Consider the following 16540-nt stretch of genomic DNA (forward strand, 5'->3'; position numbering starts at 1 on the left):
CATTAGGGGGTGGTTCACAAGAAGTCCTTGAGTATGTGACTCATTCCTTGTCTGTCACCCCTCCCAGGAGTGTAGAATTAACATCAGAATACTAAATACCAGGGACATCCACAACACTACTCATCTCTTAAAAACAATTCCTTCGTGAATTTTGTAGGCAAATAGATAGACCTAAAAACTATCATCCCAAGTGAGGTGACCCAGACCCAAAAGGACATACATGGTCAGTACTCACTGATAAGTGGTTATTAGCCCAGAAGCTCAGAATACCTATGAGACAACTCACAGACCATATGAAGCTTAACAGTAAGGAGGCCAAAGTGTGGATGGTTCAATTTCACTTAGAAGGGGAAACAAAATAATCATGGGAGTCAGAGTGAGGAAGGGACCTGGGTGGGAGAGGGGAGGGGAAGGGAAAAAAGGGGGTCAGGATCAGGTATGGGAAGAGACAGAGAAGAGTCCAGAAGGCTAGGAGAAAGGAAGAGAAATAGGTAGCACTTGAGATAGTGGTGGGGAATGGAGAGAGGAGATGAAACCACAACAAAGTGCCAGATCCAGGGATGCAAGAGGCTCCCAGGACCCTATGGGGATGACATTAGCCAAAATGTCCAACAGTGGACAATAGAAATTGAAGAGACCACCTCTAGTAGATAGACATGGCCACCCAGTTGAGGGATAGGGCCACCCACCCATCTCAAAAATTTTAACCCAGATGTCTAAATTTTCCTGTCTAAAGGAAATGCAGGGACAAAAAATAAAGCAGATTGAAGGAAAGACCATCCGCAGACGGCCCCACTTTGGGATCCATCTCATTGGCAGATACCAAACCCCTACACTATTGCTGATACCAATATGTGCTTGCAAACAGAAGCCTAGTATGGGTGTCCTCTGAGGCTCTACTAGTACCTGACTAAGACAGATGTAGATACTCATAGACAACCATTGGACTGAGGTGGTGGACCACAATGGACAAGTCAGGGGAATGTTTGAAGGAGCTGAAGGGTTTTGCAACCCCATAGGAAGAACAGCAGTATCAACTAACCAGAGCTCCTCTGGCTTAAACCACCATCTAGAGTATACATGGATGGGTCTATGGCTCCAGCTACATATGTAGCAGAGGATGGCCTTATCCTGCATCAGTGGGAGGAGAGGCACTTGGTCCTATGGAGGCTTGATGCCCCAGAGAAGGAAGATGTTAAAGTAAGGCAGGAGTGGGTGGGTGGGGGAGAACTCTCTTATAGACAAAGGGGAGGGGGAATGAGGCGAGGGGTTCATGGAAGGGAGACCAGGAAGGGGGACAACATTTGAAATGTAAGTAGATAAAATAATAATAAAAACTAAATAGTTGACAACAGTAAAGGTTTAGTGAGGCAAAAACAAAGGAGACAGGCATAGTAGAGAAAGGTTGAGTATGCCTAGTGATTTTCTGAAGCAAATAGAGTTATATTTGACTGGTGTCCAGTGGCACAGCTGAATGGTAGAGGTCACACTTCTCATATAGAAGGCTTTAAGTTTGATCCCTGGCTTCACACAGAATAAAAACGCCTCAGATTAAAAAAGAAAAAAGTCAGATTTCTAAGTTCAAGGCCAGCCTGGTCCACAGAGTGAGTTCCAGGACAGCCAGGGCTAAACCAAGAAACCCTGTCTAGAAAAACCAAAAAAGGACATCTGGGTTCTTTCCAACTTCTGGCTATTATAAATAAGGCTGCTATGAACATAGTGGAGCATATGTCCCTGTTGTATGTTGAAACATCTTTTGGGTATATGCCCAGGAGTGGTATAGCTGGGTCCTCAGGTAATACTATGTTCAATTTTCTGAGGTACCGCCACACTGATTTCCATAGTGGTTGTACCAGGTTACAACTCCACCAACAATGGAGGAGTGTTCCTCTTTCTCCACATCCTCGCCAACATCTGCTGTCACCTGTGTTTTCAATCTTAACCATTCTGACTGGTGTGAGGTGGAATCTCAGTGTTGTTTTCATTTGCCTTTCCCTGATGACTAGGGATGTTGAACACTTCTTTAGGTGCTTCTCAACCATTCGAGATTCCTCAGTTGAGAATTCTTTGTTCAGCTCTGTACCCCATTTTTTAATAGGGTTATTTGATAGTCTAGAGTCTAATTTCTTCAGTTCTTTGTATACCTTGGATATTAGCCCTCTATCAGTTGTAGGATTGGTAAAGATCTTTTCCCACTCCATTGGTTGCCGCTTTGTCCTATTGATGGTGTCATTTGCTTTACAGAAGCTTTGCAGTTTTATGAGGTCCCATTTGTCGATTCTTGATCTTAGAGCGCAAGCCATTGGTGTTCTGTTCAGGAACTTGTCCCCTATGCCCATGTGTTCGAGGCTTTTCCCCAGTTTCTCTTCTGTTAGTTTCAGCGTGGCTGGTTTTATGTGGAGGTCCTTGATCCACTTGGAGTTGAGCTTTGTACAAGGAGATAAGTATGGATCAATTTGCATTCTTCTACAGGTTGACCTCCAGTTGGACCAGCACCATTTGTTGAAAATGCTGTCTTTTTTCCACTGGATGGTTTTAGCTCCTTTGTCGAAGATCAAGTGACCATAGGTGTGTGGGTTCATTTCTGCATCTTCAATTCTATTCCATTGATCTTCCTGCCTGTCTCTGTTCCAATACCATGCAGTTTTTAACACTATTGCTTTGTAGTGTAGCTTGAAATCAGGGATGATAATTCCCCCCAGAAGTTCTTTTATTGTTGAGAGTAGTTTTCCCTATCCTGGGTTTTTTGTTATTCCAAATAAATTTTAGAATTGCTCTTTCTATCTCTGTGAAGAATTGAGTAGGGATTTTGATGGGGATTGCATTAAATCTATAGATTGCTTTCGGCAAAATAGCCATTTTTACTATATTAATCCTGCCAATCCATGAGCATGGGAGATCTTTCCATCTTCTGAGATCTGTTTCAATTTCTTCAGGGGCTTGAAGTTTTTGTCATACAGGTCTTTTACTTGCTTGGTTAGATTCACACCAAGGTATTTTATATTATTTGAGACTATAATGAAGGGCGTCGCTTCCATAATTTCTTTCTCAGCCTGTTTATCTTTTGAGTAGAGGAAGGCTACTGATTTGTTTGAATTAATTTTATATCCAGCCACTTTACTAAAGTTGTTTATTAGGTTTAGGAGTTCTCTGGTGGAAGTTTTGGGGTCACTTAAGTATACTATCATATCATCTGCAAATAGTGAAATTTTGACTTCTGCCTTTCCAGTTTGCATCCCTTTGACCTCCTTTTGTTGCCTAATTGCTCTGGCTAGGACTTCCAGTACTATATTGAATAGGTAGGGGGAGAGTGGGTAGCCTTGTCTAGTCCCTGAATTTAGTGGAATTGCTTCAAGTTTCTCTCCATTTAGTTTGATGTTGGCTACTGGTTTTCTGTATATTGCTTTCACAATGTTTAGATATGGACCTTGAATTTCTGATCTTTCCAAAACTTTTATCATGAAGGGGTGCTGAATTTTGTCAAATGCTTTCTCAGCATCTAGTGAGATGATCATGTGTTTTTTTTTCTTTGAGTTTTTAATATAATGGATTACATTGATGGACTTCCGTATATTGAACCAACCCTGCATTCCTGGAATAAAGCCTACTTGATCATGATGGATAATTGTTTGGTTTTGTGTGTGTGTGTGTGTGTTTTTTGTTTTTTTTTTTGGGTTTGTTTTGGTTTTTTGTTTTTTTGTTTTTTCAAGACAAGGTTTCTCTATATAGCCTTGGGTGTCCTGGAACTCACTCTGTAGACCAGGCTGGCCTCGAACTCAGAAATCCACCTGCCTCTGCCTCCCAAGTGCTGGGATTAAAGGCGTGCGCCACCACTGCCCGGTGGATAATTGTTTTAATGTGTTCTTGGATTCTGTTATCGAGAACTTTATTGAGTATTTTTTCGTAGATATTCATTAGGGAGATTGGTTTGAAGTTCTCTTTCTTTGTTGGGTCTTTGTGTGGTTTAGGTATGAGCATGATTGTGGCTTCATAGAATGAATTGGGTAGTGTTCCTTCTGTTTCTACTTTGTGGAATAGTTTGAAAAGAATTGGTATTAGGTCTTCCTTGAAGGTCTGATAGAATTCTGCACTAAAACCATCTGGTCCTGGACTTTTTTTGGTGGGTAGATTTTTAATGACTGCTTCTATTTCTTTCAAGGTTATGGGACTGTTTAGATGGTTTATCTGCTCCTGATTTAACATTGGTAACTGGTACTTGTCTAGAAAATTGTCCATTTCATCCAGATTATCCAATTTTATTGAGTATAGGCCTTTGTAGTAGGATCTGATGATTTTTTGGATTTCCTCAGGTTCTGTTGTTATGTCCCTCTTTTCAGTTCTGATTTTATTAATTTGAATACTGTCTCTCTGCCCTCTGATTAGTCTGGCTAAGGGTTTATCTATCTTGTTGATTTTCTCAAAGAACCAGCTCCTGGTTTTATTGATTCTTTGTATAGTCCTTTTTATTTCTATTTGGTTGATTTCAGCCCTGAGTTTAATTATTTCCTCCCATCTACTCCTCTTGGGTGTATTTGCTTCTTTTTGTTCTAGAGCTTTCAGGTGTGTTGTCAAACTGCTAGTGTATGCCCTCTCCAGTTTCTTTTTGTAAGCACTTAGAGCTATGAGTTTTCTTCTTAGTAAGGATAGTAGATACTGGTGAGGATATAGAGAAAGAAGAACACTTCTCCATTGTTGGTGGGATTGCAAGCTGATACAACCACTCTGGAAATCAGTCTGCCATTTCCTCGCAAAATTGGACATAGCATTACTTGAGCACCCAGCTATACCACTCCTGGGCATATACCCAGAAGATGCTCCAACATATAACAAGGTCATATGCTCCACTATGTTTATAACAGCCTTATTTATAAGAGGCAGAAGTTGCAAAGAACCCAGATGTCCTTCAACAGAGGAATGGATACAGAAAATGTGGTATATTTACACAATGGAGTACTACTTGGCTATTAAAAACAATGAGTTCATGAAATTCTTAGGCAAATGGATAGAGCTTGAGAATATCATCCTGAGTGAGGTAACCCAATGACAAAAGAACATACGTGGCATGCACTCACTGATAAGTGGATATTAGCCCAAAAGCTCACAATACCTAAGACACAATGCATAGACACATGTGGGTGCTTTGGTTTTATTTTAGAAGGAGTAGCAAAATACTCAACCAGAGCTCTCAGGGGCTAAACCTCCAGCCTGAGAACAGAAAGGGAGGGACTCATGGCTCCACTTGTATAGGTAACTGAGGGTGGTCTCGTCAGGCAACAGTGGAAGTGGAGGGCCATGGTCCCAGAAAGTTTGGATCCCTAGTGTTGGGGAATGTGAGAGCAGGGAGGCGGAATTGGGAGAATGATGGGAGCACACCCTCATAAAAATTTGAAGAGGGGGTATGAGATAAAGGGTTTTTGGGGGAGAAAGGAAGAGGAGATAACAGTGAAAGGTAAATATGTAAAATATCTGATAAAAAAAATGTGAACTATGGAGGACCACGAGACTCTAGATGAGGATGTTACTTTATCCAGGGTGTTCCCAAGTCCCATCTCCATCCAGCCTAAAAGAGGGGACTTCTGCCCCTAGACCAAGCAGAGAGGGGCCACCTAGAACCCCCTCTGTCTGGCGATCTGAATTCTTGCATAGGCTGTGAGGCTAAGCACTGCAAATGAATATAAATAAAAGTTAAAAAAAATGTTTCTGGGTTCCCTGAGGGACAAGCCTGACTGCATAGGGGTTGATGGCAAAAGTATCCCCTCTCCAGGAAAAAGACATCGGGACAGGTATGGCCCTCATGCCTCACTGAACAATGACAGGAGGACTGGAGCCATTACAAGGTCCCATTTAATTACTGGAGGTCAGGCCTCTATCCCCGCCTTGGCAAGATTAGAATTACCACAGCCCTTCTATACTTGGAGAAGGGAGGAGATGTCAGGGGCAGCCCTGCTTATACACTGAAGGCCTAAAATCAGTCATAAGCCTAAATTCAGCAATAGGCCTGACTTACATGCCTGCTAATACAAAGTCTTGGGTCTCTATGGAAAAACACTGAAACAGAGGGCTATAAACTATTGTAAACAGGCAGCTTTTGTTGAAATCTACCAGCCTGAGTAGTCATAGACCTTGTAAATAGGCAGCCTTTGGCAGATAGTACCAAATTAGATAAGGACAAGTGTGTCATAGGCAGAGTCATAGTGACCTGACCCCTGAACCTTCACCCAGCTGATACCCTGTTCTGAAAGATATCTGTACTCCCCCTGAACACCTACGCTCCTGTGTCATCCCCTTCCCCACATCTTGTATTTTTGTGTTTATAACCCCCATGTTAAAAAGTAAAAATTATGATTTGATAAACACACACACACACACACACACACACACACACAGAGTGTACCCCTGGTTCTGCTGACTTAGCTCCTGACAATCTATTTTCTTGTTCTCAGAAATACTTTGAATTATAAAACGTTATTGTGGTTTTTGTTAGTATGCTGGGTAAGATGATTTTTGTTGGTCTCATTTTGAACTTCAGGGTTTGTAGTGAGTTGGAATGTCTTTTAACATAATTGTGTGTCATATTTATTTTCATATTGTAGAGTGCTGGTTGATCTGTTGAACATTTTGAAAGGCTGGATTCCTTTATGAGAGTTTCATATATGAGCACTGTGTTTACATGGTTTTCCCCTTTCTCTCCTTCCTCCCACTTTTCCCAACCCCCCATACTTTTTAAGTACATCTTATTATTTGATTATTGTTTATATATGTATACATGTATAAGTATATATGTTTGTGCAGATATTGATAAATAAAGTAGTTTAAAAAAAAAAAAGCACCTTTGCACCATCGAAATCTAAAATATTTCTCAGCTTGGTTTACTTCCTTTACAGTATAGCATGCTTTTCTGACACTAATCCCTCCCCAGTTTTTCAGTTCTGTAGGGTGCGGTCAGACCTAGGTAGCCAATCACTGGTAGCTTCCAAGTCAGCTGGTTTGAAAACTCTGCCCACAAAGCACCCAAACTGTCTTCCAAATGTCTTCATTCATCAGAGGCTCATTGCTTCAACTAGAAGATAGGTGGTTCCAAGCCTCCCTCCCCAGAAAAGGGAGAAAACCTTATGTATTTATAATGAACTGTTAACTAAAGGGAGAGAGGGGAGCTTCATCAGGGCAGCTGCACCTCACTCTGGTTAGCCTGCCACAGTGGGTAGGAAAGCACCAGTATACACTTTCTGATATTAAATGACTCTTGTGGCATCAAGGAATGAATTTTGTCCTAGTGTTGGATATTGTATCCCTGTTTTTTTTTTCCCCCAAGTAAGGCACAGGTGGGAGATTTATTTCACCCACAAACCTGTCTACAGTTTTAGTTAATAATAAATGATGGGAAAAGAACATTTGAGATTTCTATTTCAAACTGCATTGTCTCCAACATTTTATTTTTAACTTTTTTCCACTTTAGTTTAAAAAAATTGTTTTACCTGTATTCGTGCTTTTCCTGTATGTCTGTGTATAATACATGCATGCCTGGTGCCCACAGAGGTCAGAAGGTGTGGAATCCCCTAGAACACGACTTTGACAATTGTGAGTCACCTTGTTTGTGCTGGGAATGAACCAAGTTCTCTCTCTACAAGGGCAGCAAGTGCCTCTTCACTGCTGAGCCCTGATTTCACCCCCACCTTAATGTTTTTGTTTAGGAATAAAATATCGAACTTCTTGAAAAACAGAGTTCACAATTATTGTTAGAACAAGGGCCTAGTGGCAGCCTGAAAATATCAGGCCAAACTCCTCCAGAGTGGACAGTCTTCCTGCTATGATGATTGGAAACACTGTTCTGGGAGGTGAGGAGAAGAGGAGGGAGATCTAACCATGCCTCCCTTGGATCCTAGGGCCCTACTCAATGCCCTACTCAGTGCACACCTAAAGTACCCTCCTCCACAGCTATCCTGGGCCCTTAAACAGAATGTAGAACAGGCTCTCCTTGAGGCAGAGTAGCAGGTGTGATCTGTCTGCTGCCTCTGACTGTGGGTTATGACCAGGTTCCACCAAGTCACATGTTCCTCACAGTAAGCCAGAGCAGCTGCTGTGTTGGGAAAACTTACAAAAGTAAAGATTTCCTTTGTTCTTCAGACTTTTCTCTGGGCTAAAACTGTAGCCAGGTCCTCATAGTACTTCTCATATAACTTGGTGCTATGATATTTTTTCTGAAAGCAACTACCCCTCAGGAATGTGTTGCACATACATTTGTTCAGTACTTGTTGACATGTGAGCAATATGGAGTGTTCCAGTTTGTTATGTGTTTAGAGCTGCCTTGATTTCTTTCTTTTTTTATTTCAAAAATTTAACTTGTATGAGTGTTTGGCCTGCATAGATATCTATGGATCACGTGTATGCCTAGTGCCCAGTGAGGTTAGGAAAGTTGTCAGGTTTCCTGAATCTGGAGTTAAAGAGGTTTGTGAGTTGTTATGTGGGTTCAAGAATTGAACCCAGGTCTTCTGCAAGATCAAAAGTTCTCTAAACCACTGAGCCAACTTTCCTATTTTTATTTCTTCCTGACTTTACATGGAGGTTTTGTTATGCTGATTATGAACATCTTATTTTTAGAGTCGTAATTTTATGGTTTTTTTTTTTTTTTTTTTTTTTTTTTTTTTTTTTTTTTTTTTTTAGCATTACTGTCTAAGATATTAATTTCCACCTGACTGGATTATATAACTGATTTTACCATGCTGACACTCCATCCTGCAGCTTTGTAAACTCAGTTTTTACATCCAGAAGTCTTTTGAAGATCTGTTAAAATTTCTATGTAGCTAGAACCATGTCATATGTGAAGTGAAACACTTTTACGTGTTTCCAAGAGTTGTAAACCTTCTTTCTTTCTTTAAGAAACTGATTTTATGTACATGGCTGTTTGCCTGCAGGTTTGTGCATCACATGAATGACCAGTGCCTACTGAAGCCAGGAGAGGGTGACAGATCCCACAGAACGGGAGATATGCATTGTTGTGAGCTACCTTGTGGGTCCTAGGACTTCATCCCAGGTCCTCTGGAAGAGCTGAAAGTGGTCTTAACACCTGAGTCATCTCCAGACACCTGACCCCATTTCTTTGTCCTGGCCAGGTCTTCCTGGGAAAAGTCTACCTGGAGCAATGAGCAGACATCTGACTCTTGCTCCTGATTGCTGGGAAAACATTCATAATTGCATATTGAGAATGAAACAGACTGCTGTTGGACTTACTGTTTTGTTTTTAATGGATATTTTTTTGTAATGTTGAGGAAGTTCCATTCACTTCTGTTTTTTACATAATTTTGCTTTGTTTATTGAAATATTTCTAGTTTTTCCTCTCTTCTTATTTTGTTAATATGTCTAATTACATCAATTTTTTTTCTAATGTTTCCATAGCTCCTTCTAACCAGGGCACTTTTTATGGAGCCAAATCCAGATTTGTGTTGATTGCGTTTCACTGGGATCTCCACTCCCTCCATTCTTGTTCTTTCATTATTCACCCGGAGTTCAGTGAGCAGAAGACTCCCTGGCAGAAGCTCTGTTTCCATCCTCTCTAGACTTCTTTCTACCATGGACATCCTTTGTGGACCAGGGCCTTCTCTAATAGGGTTGGCAGAAGCCTTTCAGGAACATCTGAACAATTGTAAAGTGGGTTTTGTGGTAAATTTATTTTATTTTCCTTAAGAAATTCTTGAAATTGGCATTTTTATATTTATATTTTACAGGTAAAATGCCCCATGTTGTCTCCCCTGAGTCTCATGTTAAGCTTCACTGCTGCTATGTAGTGATCATGGTCCTCACTGTAGCTGTAGTTGGTCTTTCTGCTGCTTTGTCAGGTAAGTGACTGACTCTCCAAATTCTGCAGCATTCTGTCCACATTCACACTATCAGTTATACTACTGACCACTGTGAGCCAGGCATTGTGGGAAGGGCTCTAGAGAAAACACACAGGAAGTTCCTGTTCTCTGGGAACTTAGGTTCCAGCAGGAAGATGCAGTGAAGGAACACACAGGCTGTGGTGTGCACAGGAGGCCAGGCTCAGCATCCCTGGGAAGATGACATCCAGCAAGCTCTAGACAGAGATGCAGGGGACTCAGGTCCACTTGGGGGAACTGTCCAAGACAGAGAATAAGAAAAGGAAAACTCCAAAGAGGACTTAAGGAAGGGTGAGTACAGAGAAGAGTAATATGGCCAGGAAGATACAGTGTCTCCTGCCATGACACATGGATTTAGTTACTGGGCTCAACTGCATTTTGAAAGTATGAAATGAAAAGTTTCTTAAGTAATACTTTTATAGGATTTTAGTATTACTCTGTTCAGAATACTGTAATATAATCTGGCACTGTCCTCTTAAGTATGGAAATCATCCTTTAGTGTAACATGTCCACACTGTATACACCACCTACCCATAGTCCTCACTGCTATCTCAACTATCAGGCTGGCTGCCAACAGGTGTCCATACAGAGTGCTTGCTGCTGTAGCATCACTACTGTAGTAAACAGTCATCCAAAGCACAGAATGTGATGCTAGTATAGAAATGCACTTCCTGGGGGTCCTCGTGTCAGTGAGCACCTGAGAGAGAATGGGACACAGGCCCAAGGTGGGAGGCCTTTAGATAAAGGCCCATCATGCTCAGGAGAGGATTCCTGCAGATCACTTAGGAAAGCTACAATCACATTCACACCTCACAGCTGAGCTCAGGAGGGTATTCCAAAAAGAGAGAGGACATGCTGGTTATGATTCATTGTATTGTCTACATTTTAGTAAGAAAGACAGAACAGATCTCAATCAAAAAGATGGATACTCCTTGCCCCAGCAACTGGATTGGAGTTGGAAATAAATGTTTTTACTTTTCTGAATACTCAAGTAACTGGACATCCAGCCAGGACTCCTGCATGGCACAAGGGGCCCAACTAGCTCGAACTGACAACCAGGAGGAGCTGGTAAGAGATGGGCAGGGATTGGTTTGTTTGTGTGTCCTGTTGAGTATTGTATTGCCTTGAGATACAGAGTTACAGATGAAGCTTGAGGAAGGATCCCATCCCAAGCACATGGAGACATGGGGAATGTGTGAGTGTGTGCCATTTGCTGATGCTTGACTTCTGACTGAAGCCCTGAGACATTCAAGAAATATTTTCTCATTTAGTGCTCATAGTCTACTGGAAGTCAGATATGGCATTTTCCTGGGATACCTGGTGGTCATGAGTGCATTCCTGTAAGATGGCACATGTTACATATAGCAGATGACAACTGTTAATAACTGCAATGGGACGTTAACCCTGAACTATCTTGGTCACATAGGAATGTGTCACTACATTTGGTACTTTAATTCACATGAGGTCATTTAGAATTACCGATGTCAGTTGGATTCAGTGAGAACTGGTGGCTAGTACAGCTCCAAAGTCTGTGACCCTCAGTTACACTTTCCTGTTATCTCTAGAGTAGGCTATGGAGTGGAGAGATTCCGGATCATCTAAAACAAAGAGACACTTGTATTCTCAGCTTTTTGTGTTTTATGACAGAATGTCCTAAGTAGATACAAGGGGATTTTTGACCACTGGATCGGCCTGCACAGAGAGTCGTCAGAGCACCCTTGGAGGTGGACAGACAACACTGAGTATAACAACTTGTATGTTTTCACAATGTTCTCCCTTGTACTGTGTTCGTGTGATGCGTTATGTGTGTGTTGTGGCTATAAGAAATGATAATCAGTGCCATGTGAAGCCAACTGTACTGGGAAGGAAGAAAAACAAAAGAACCCTTGGACTAGATGTGTGGCTCAGAGGTAGAGAGTATGTTGTTTAAATGGAACAGTCAATTCCCAGGAAACACACAAACTTAAATCCTTTGGATGTTTTTCTGTTTATTCATCATCATTTTCAAAACCTTTACTTATTGTGGTTTTACTCAAAATCTTTACCATAATGATGGCGTCTGGGGGAAGCTATTGTTTGCTTTAGCTCCAACCTGAACCTTCTTGTTGTTGATAAATGTCCTCTGTGGGATACAGACGAACCCTCAGATGGGCAGTGGGGGCTCTGAAACCCCAGAAAGCCACTACAGAAACTGCAAGCCTGAGATTCAGCAGTCCACTATTGCATGGTTGCACTTGTTCAGGAAAGCAGACTCTAAGGACATTTGGTACCTCCTCTAAAGTCTTGTCATCACAGAGCACCAAAACAGTTCTTGGATTTGAGCATAGCTGTTTGACTGGAATGGTACATCACAGACTTAGTCACATCCACCCATTGAAGCCCTTTGAGCGATTTACTAAGAAGTGGGCATTCCCATATGCAAAATGCCTCAAAATAGAATTGAAAATCACCCACTTGGGGTCACTCATGGCTGCAGTTCATTTGAACATGGCAGTAAGCCCCAGTCCAATGCCTTGTACACACATTACAGGATTTACCATGGACAAATGACAAAGGAGTGATGTGAGATAAACCCTGAGAATGTGAGACAATAGGTGTAAAACTAGTGCAGGTGATTCCTCAGGGACTCTTTGGTTCATATTACCAAAAAGCAGTGGAGACTGGTGAGATTACATTGCAGAGCTAATGCGGTTCTGGGCTCTGCAGACTTAATGTCTTTGTTTTTTTTTTTTTTTTTTTTTCAGGGTTCCCATCCAAGGAGTGGAAAACTATGCATACCTGAAGAGTCACGGTTTCAACAGTGCCAGGGTCTATGTAAATCGAAGGTGGATTTGTAGCAAGCTCAACAGCTATAGCCTCCACTGCCAAACTCCTTTTTCTCCTTCCTAATTTTTAAGAAGAAATGCTTCTTAGCCTGTTATCTATGGGTGCTACTCTTTACCCTAAGGTTCTACATTGCTATCAAAACAAATTAAGAGTATTTCCTAACATCACAAGTGAAAACCAACTTAGAGAGCTGCACATACAGGGGATTACAAGAACATAGATGAGTCTAAAATAGATGTTGGCACTCATACCTCAAGCCTAAAGTACAACTAATGTTCACGAACCCCACTTTTATGTTATGAAGTTTTTGTGCAGAAAAGTCCTTCTTTTGAATTTATGAGACCACAAAAATGAGTCCCCCAACATGCATGTGACCTTTAATAATGAAAGCAAAATGGCTGGGATAGTGACATGCATCTGTAATCCCAGCTATGTAAGGGTTGAAACAGGAGGGTCACAGGTTCATGAGTGGGGACTGAAAGCATGAAAATGCCTTAATAATGATAGGGAAGATGAGAATCCATCTGTAGCATCCCATCCTTTGGAGAGCCATAGTATACATGCTTTTCAAAACTCAAGCCAACATACAGAAGAATTTAAAAAGTGTGTAAAATTAAGGTTTACTTTATACTCTGCAATTTAACACGTAAGGAACACTGGTGAAATATATTCTCTACTTTAGTTTTCAATATTCCTATTTCGAATTATACTGTTCTAAGTATAATTATAATTACTTACTTATTCTGTTCTAAGCATAATACATTTTATAAACAAATGCTATTTTAATTTCATCATTTTATGGGATTTATTTCACATCAAATGTGAGTACAACTCCTTAAGCATTTAATACTTAATTTTACACTAGCATGTATAGTATTGAGTTTTCAAAAAATTATTTAATATCTTACAGAGTTAGCTACCCCATATTTATGGCCTGGCCAGCCTTTCCTGGGTTGAGAGATTGGTGTTTCACTGCCCCAGTCCATATGACTGGCCTCCTGGCTGACCTACTACTTAGGACATTGGCCGTTGGGTGACTCCCCCCTTGAAAGCAATTTACAGTCCCCCCTCCCAACCCCAAGCTCTTGGCAGCTGCCAGAAATTCTGGTACCAGGTTGAACTGCTTTCTGGCGATCTCCAGGAGTTCTCCGAGGCCCCTAGATATTCTCGTGAGGACCTGATATCTAGGCTGTTGCTTGACTCGTTACTGACTTTTCTTTCGCAGATTCGAATAGCTTGGTAAGCCCCCCTGTCACCCAGTGAGCACTACATTGCCTTCTGCTGCACCCTGAGACACCCCACTGGGTTGTCCTCTGAAAAAACCTCAAATCTCTAAAATTAACACCTAATTTGAGGCCTTCCAAACTGATACACCTCTGCAGTAAGGTCTGGATTCGGTACCCTCTAGATAATGCTTTAAAATGGCCACCTAAAGGCATGCTAGACCCAATCATTCTAAAGGGTCTTCATACATACATACAGCAGTCTGGTAAATGGAAAGTGTCAGGAGCCATAATGGACAAGCTAATAATGAGCAGATGATTATCCTGAAATGCTTGCCTTGGATTATTATATAATCTTCGACAACTGTGCCCCATTAGCAAGGCTGTGGTGGATGTGATTTTAGGAAAGATTCCTGCTATTAATATGCTTTTCCCATTATTATTATTAGACATATGCAACAATCACTAAGCAATAGCATACCCCTTTGTAGCAGATCTCTGCAGATCCATGAAGATGTACTGTCCTGTAGTGATACTATATAGACAAATAGATGACTTGTTACGTCGTAATGATGATCCTATAAGACTTCCTAAAATTATATCAATGATTATTAAGCTCTTTTATAACGGGACTGCTATTAAGTTCCTCAGGCATAGTCAAAACTGCAAAGAGAACTCTGCCAGTCTCCTGATTGTTATTAGTTAATTGCCCTGAGAGAGATTGTAACTAGACTTTCTCCTGCTCAGAGCACATGCCAAGAAGTTGTAAAACAATTAACCTAGGTCACTAAAGGGAATTCCCAATTTATTATAGGTACCAGGACAGAAGTGAAAATATTGTCTAGGTTTATCTATACAAAACTTCACTAATTTCTTAAGTTATAGTTTCAAACTTTCTGCGAACCTGTGGAGCTAGACAGGTGATGAATGTCTAGTCAGATAATTACTCCTAATGGATATTCATGTAAACATTCTGTGTTGTAAACTTCTATTTCAATTTATTACTTGAATTTTGGTGTGAACTTGTGATGAACCTTGTAACGTGTGACCATGTACTCTGAAAGATGTATAAGTTCTGAGGACAAAGAGATGAGAGTTAGTTAGGCTAGTTAGAATGGAGTTAGAATAGGAGATAGAAATGGAGATAGAATAGAATTTTTCCCTTTTCCCAAATAGAAAAGAAGTTTCCCTTTTGCCCCACTTAGGACCTTTCTGCTTTTCCCCTTAGATAGCTTTCATAGGAAACTTCTGACACTTAGTAACAAACTCTATATAATAACTTTTCTTAAGTGTCTTTTCTTTCTGCGACTTCAGACTAGAAGTTAGAGCCTAGCAGTTCCTGCTGAGATAGAACAAAGGCCACCTTGCCTAATCCTCTGCTGTTAGGCTGCAGGTGTTAATCACCCTGACCTGCAGTCTCTTACCCTCAGAAGAAGTTTTTAGGATAGTACAAAGCTATTTACTTAACTCCTTGCTGGTTTTAGGGATGGGATACAAGTGCCAGTTTCTGGCCACAGGATCACTGACTGCAGGTCAGCTACAGTAGCATAGGGGCTGCCTCAAGAAGAACGGACAGGAGGAGGAGAAGAAGAAAGAAGCTACTTCTCTCCCCTCTCACCCATGCCAGGGCTGGCCTCCAGCAGAAAAGAGTTTCTCTACATCCAAGCATTCATCTAACTTCACTCTAACCTCAGTGTGTTCTGCCTGTTCCTTGCCCCAGGTTTTTTTTTTTTTTTTTTTTTTTTTTTTTTTTTTTTTGTTTTTTGTTTTTTGTTTTTTTCCATCCCCCACTGATCAGAGTAACCATCCACATGGTCCCAGGAAAGATTTCTTGAGCTCATAGGTAACCCTGTCCTTCCCTTACCCTCGTTCTACGACTCCTCCCCTTGGATAAGACACTTCCCCTCTTCTCTTGAGAGTTTCTTTCTCGCAGCTGAGTACCCAAGGCCAGGCCTGGACAGACTGTTCTCTCTCTCTCAGGAGCACTGGCTCCAACCTCTAGTCCCTAGCATGTCTCCCCTGGGAGTCAGTCCTTCGAGTGTTGCCTGCTAGCATAGGACTCTTCCCCTGTTCCTTCATCATTTGCGGCCAGCTGCAACCCTTAGTTCAGCCACTTTGCCTGAAGCATCGGGTCCAGGACCCTGCTTGCTCCCTTCCCCTCTGTGGTTCTTAGCTCTGCTCTGGGTCTACTCCTTGCACCCTGCCAGGGACCCTCTCTGAGACTTGCTTCCCCATGTGCGCAACCACCTAGACAAAGGGCTTGGTTGCCTGCATACTCAAGAGAGGCCCTCTCTCTCCCTCTCTGCCTGGGACTTGTAAAGTGAGTGTTAGTGCCTTCCACCACAAGAGCAGTTAACATGAACGTTGCTGGGTTATGGGACACACTTGCTTTTCCTTGCCCACTGCAGACTCTTTAGCTGCCAGAGGCACTGGGCAATGACTTCCAGCCACTATTAGGAAGTCTGGGCCCTGCCACAGCCACTGTGGAACTGACCCGCAGCACCTAGGCCTTCAGCTGTGGGCCCATAGCACAACCCTGTGTCATGACCTGCCAGCCATATGATTGTATGCCACTGTTGCCAGCTTTCTTATTCTGGTCCTAGCCAAATGTTTCTTTGC

The 16540-nt window shown here is 41.7% G+C and overlaps 1 protein-coding gene across 1 annotated transcript in view; it reads left to right on the forward strand.

The window, feature by feature from the left end:
- The window catches only part of LOC117715751 (C-type lectin domain family 2 member D11-like), a 117206-nt gene extending 103714 nt beyond the window's left edge, over positions 1-13492 (forward strand). The window contains exons 5-7 of the mRNA XM_076940627.1: positions 10762-10940; positions 11520-11626; positions 12617-13492. Of these exons, the coding sequence (XP_076796742.1) occupies positions 10762-10940; positions 11520-11626; positions 12617-12761 (431 nt within the window). The 3' untranslated portion in view covers positions 12762-13492. The remainder of the gene's footprint in view (positions 1-10761; positions 10941-11519; positions 11627-12616) is intronic.
- Positions 13493-16540: the final 3048 nt, after the last annotated feature.

The sequence above is a fragment of the Arvicanthis niloticus genome, chromosome 9 (assembly GCF_011762505.2).
Source record: "Arvicanthis niloticus isolate mArvNil1 chromosome 9, mArvNil1.pat.X, whole genome shotgun sequence".
Taxonomy (NCBI): Eukaryota; Metazoa; Chordata; class Mammalia; order Rodentia; family Muridae; genus Arvicanthis; species Arvicanthis niloticus.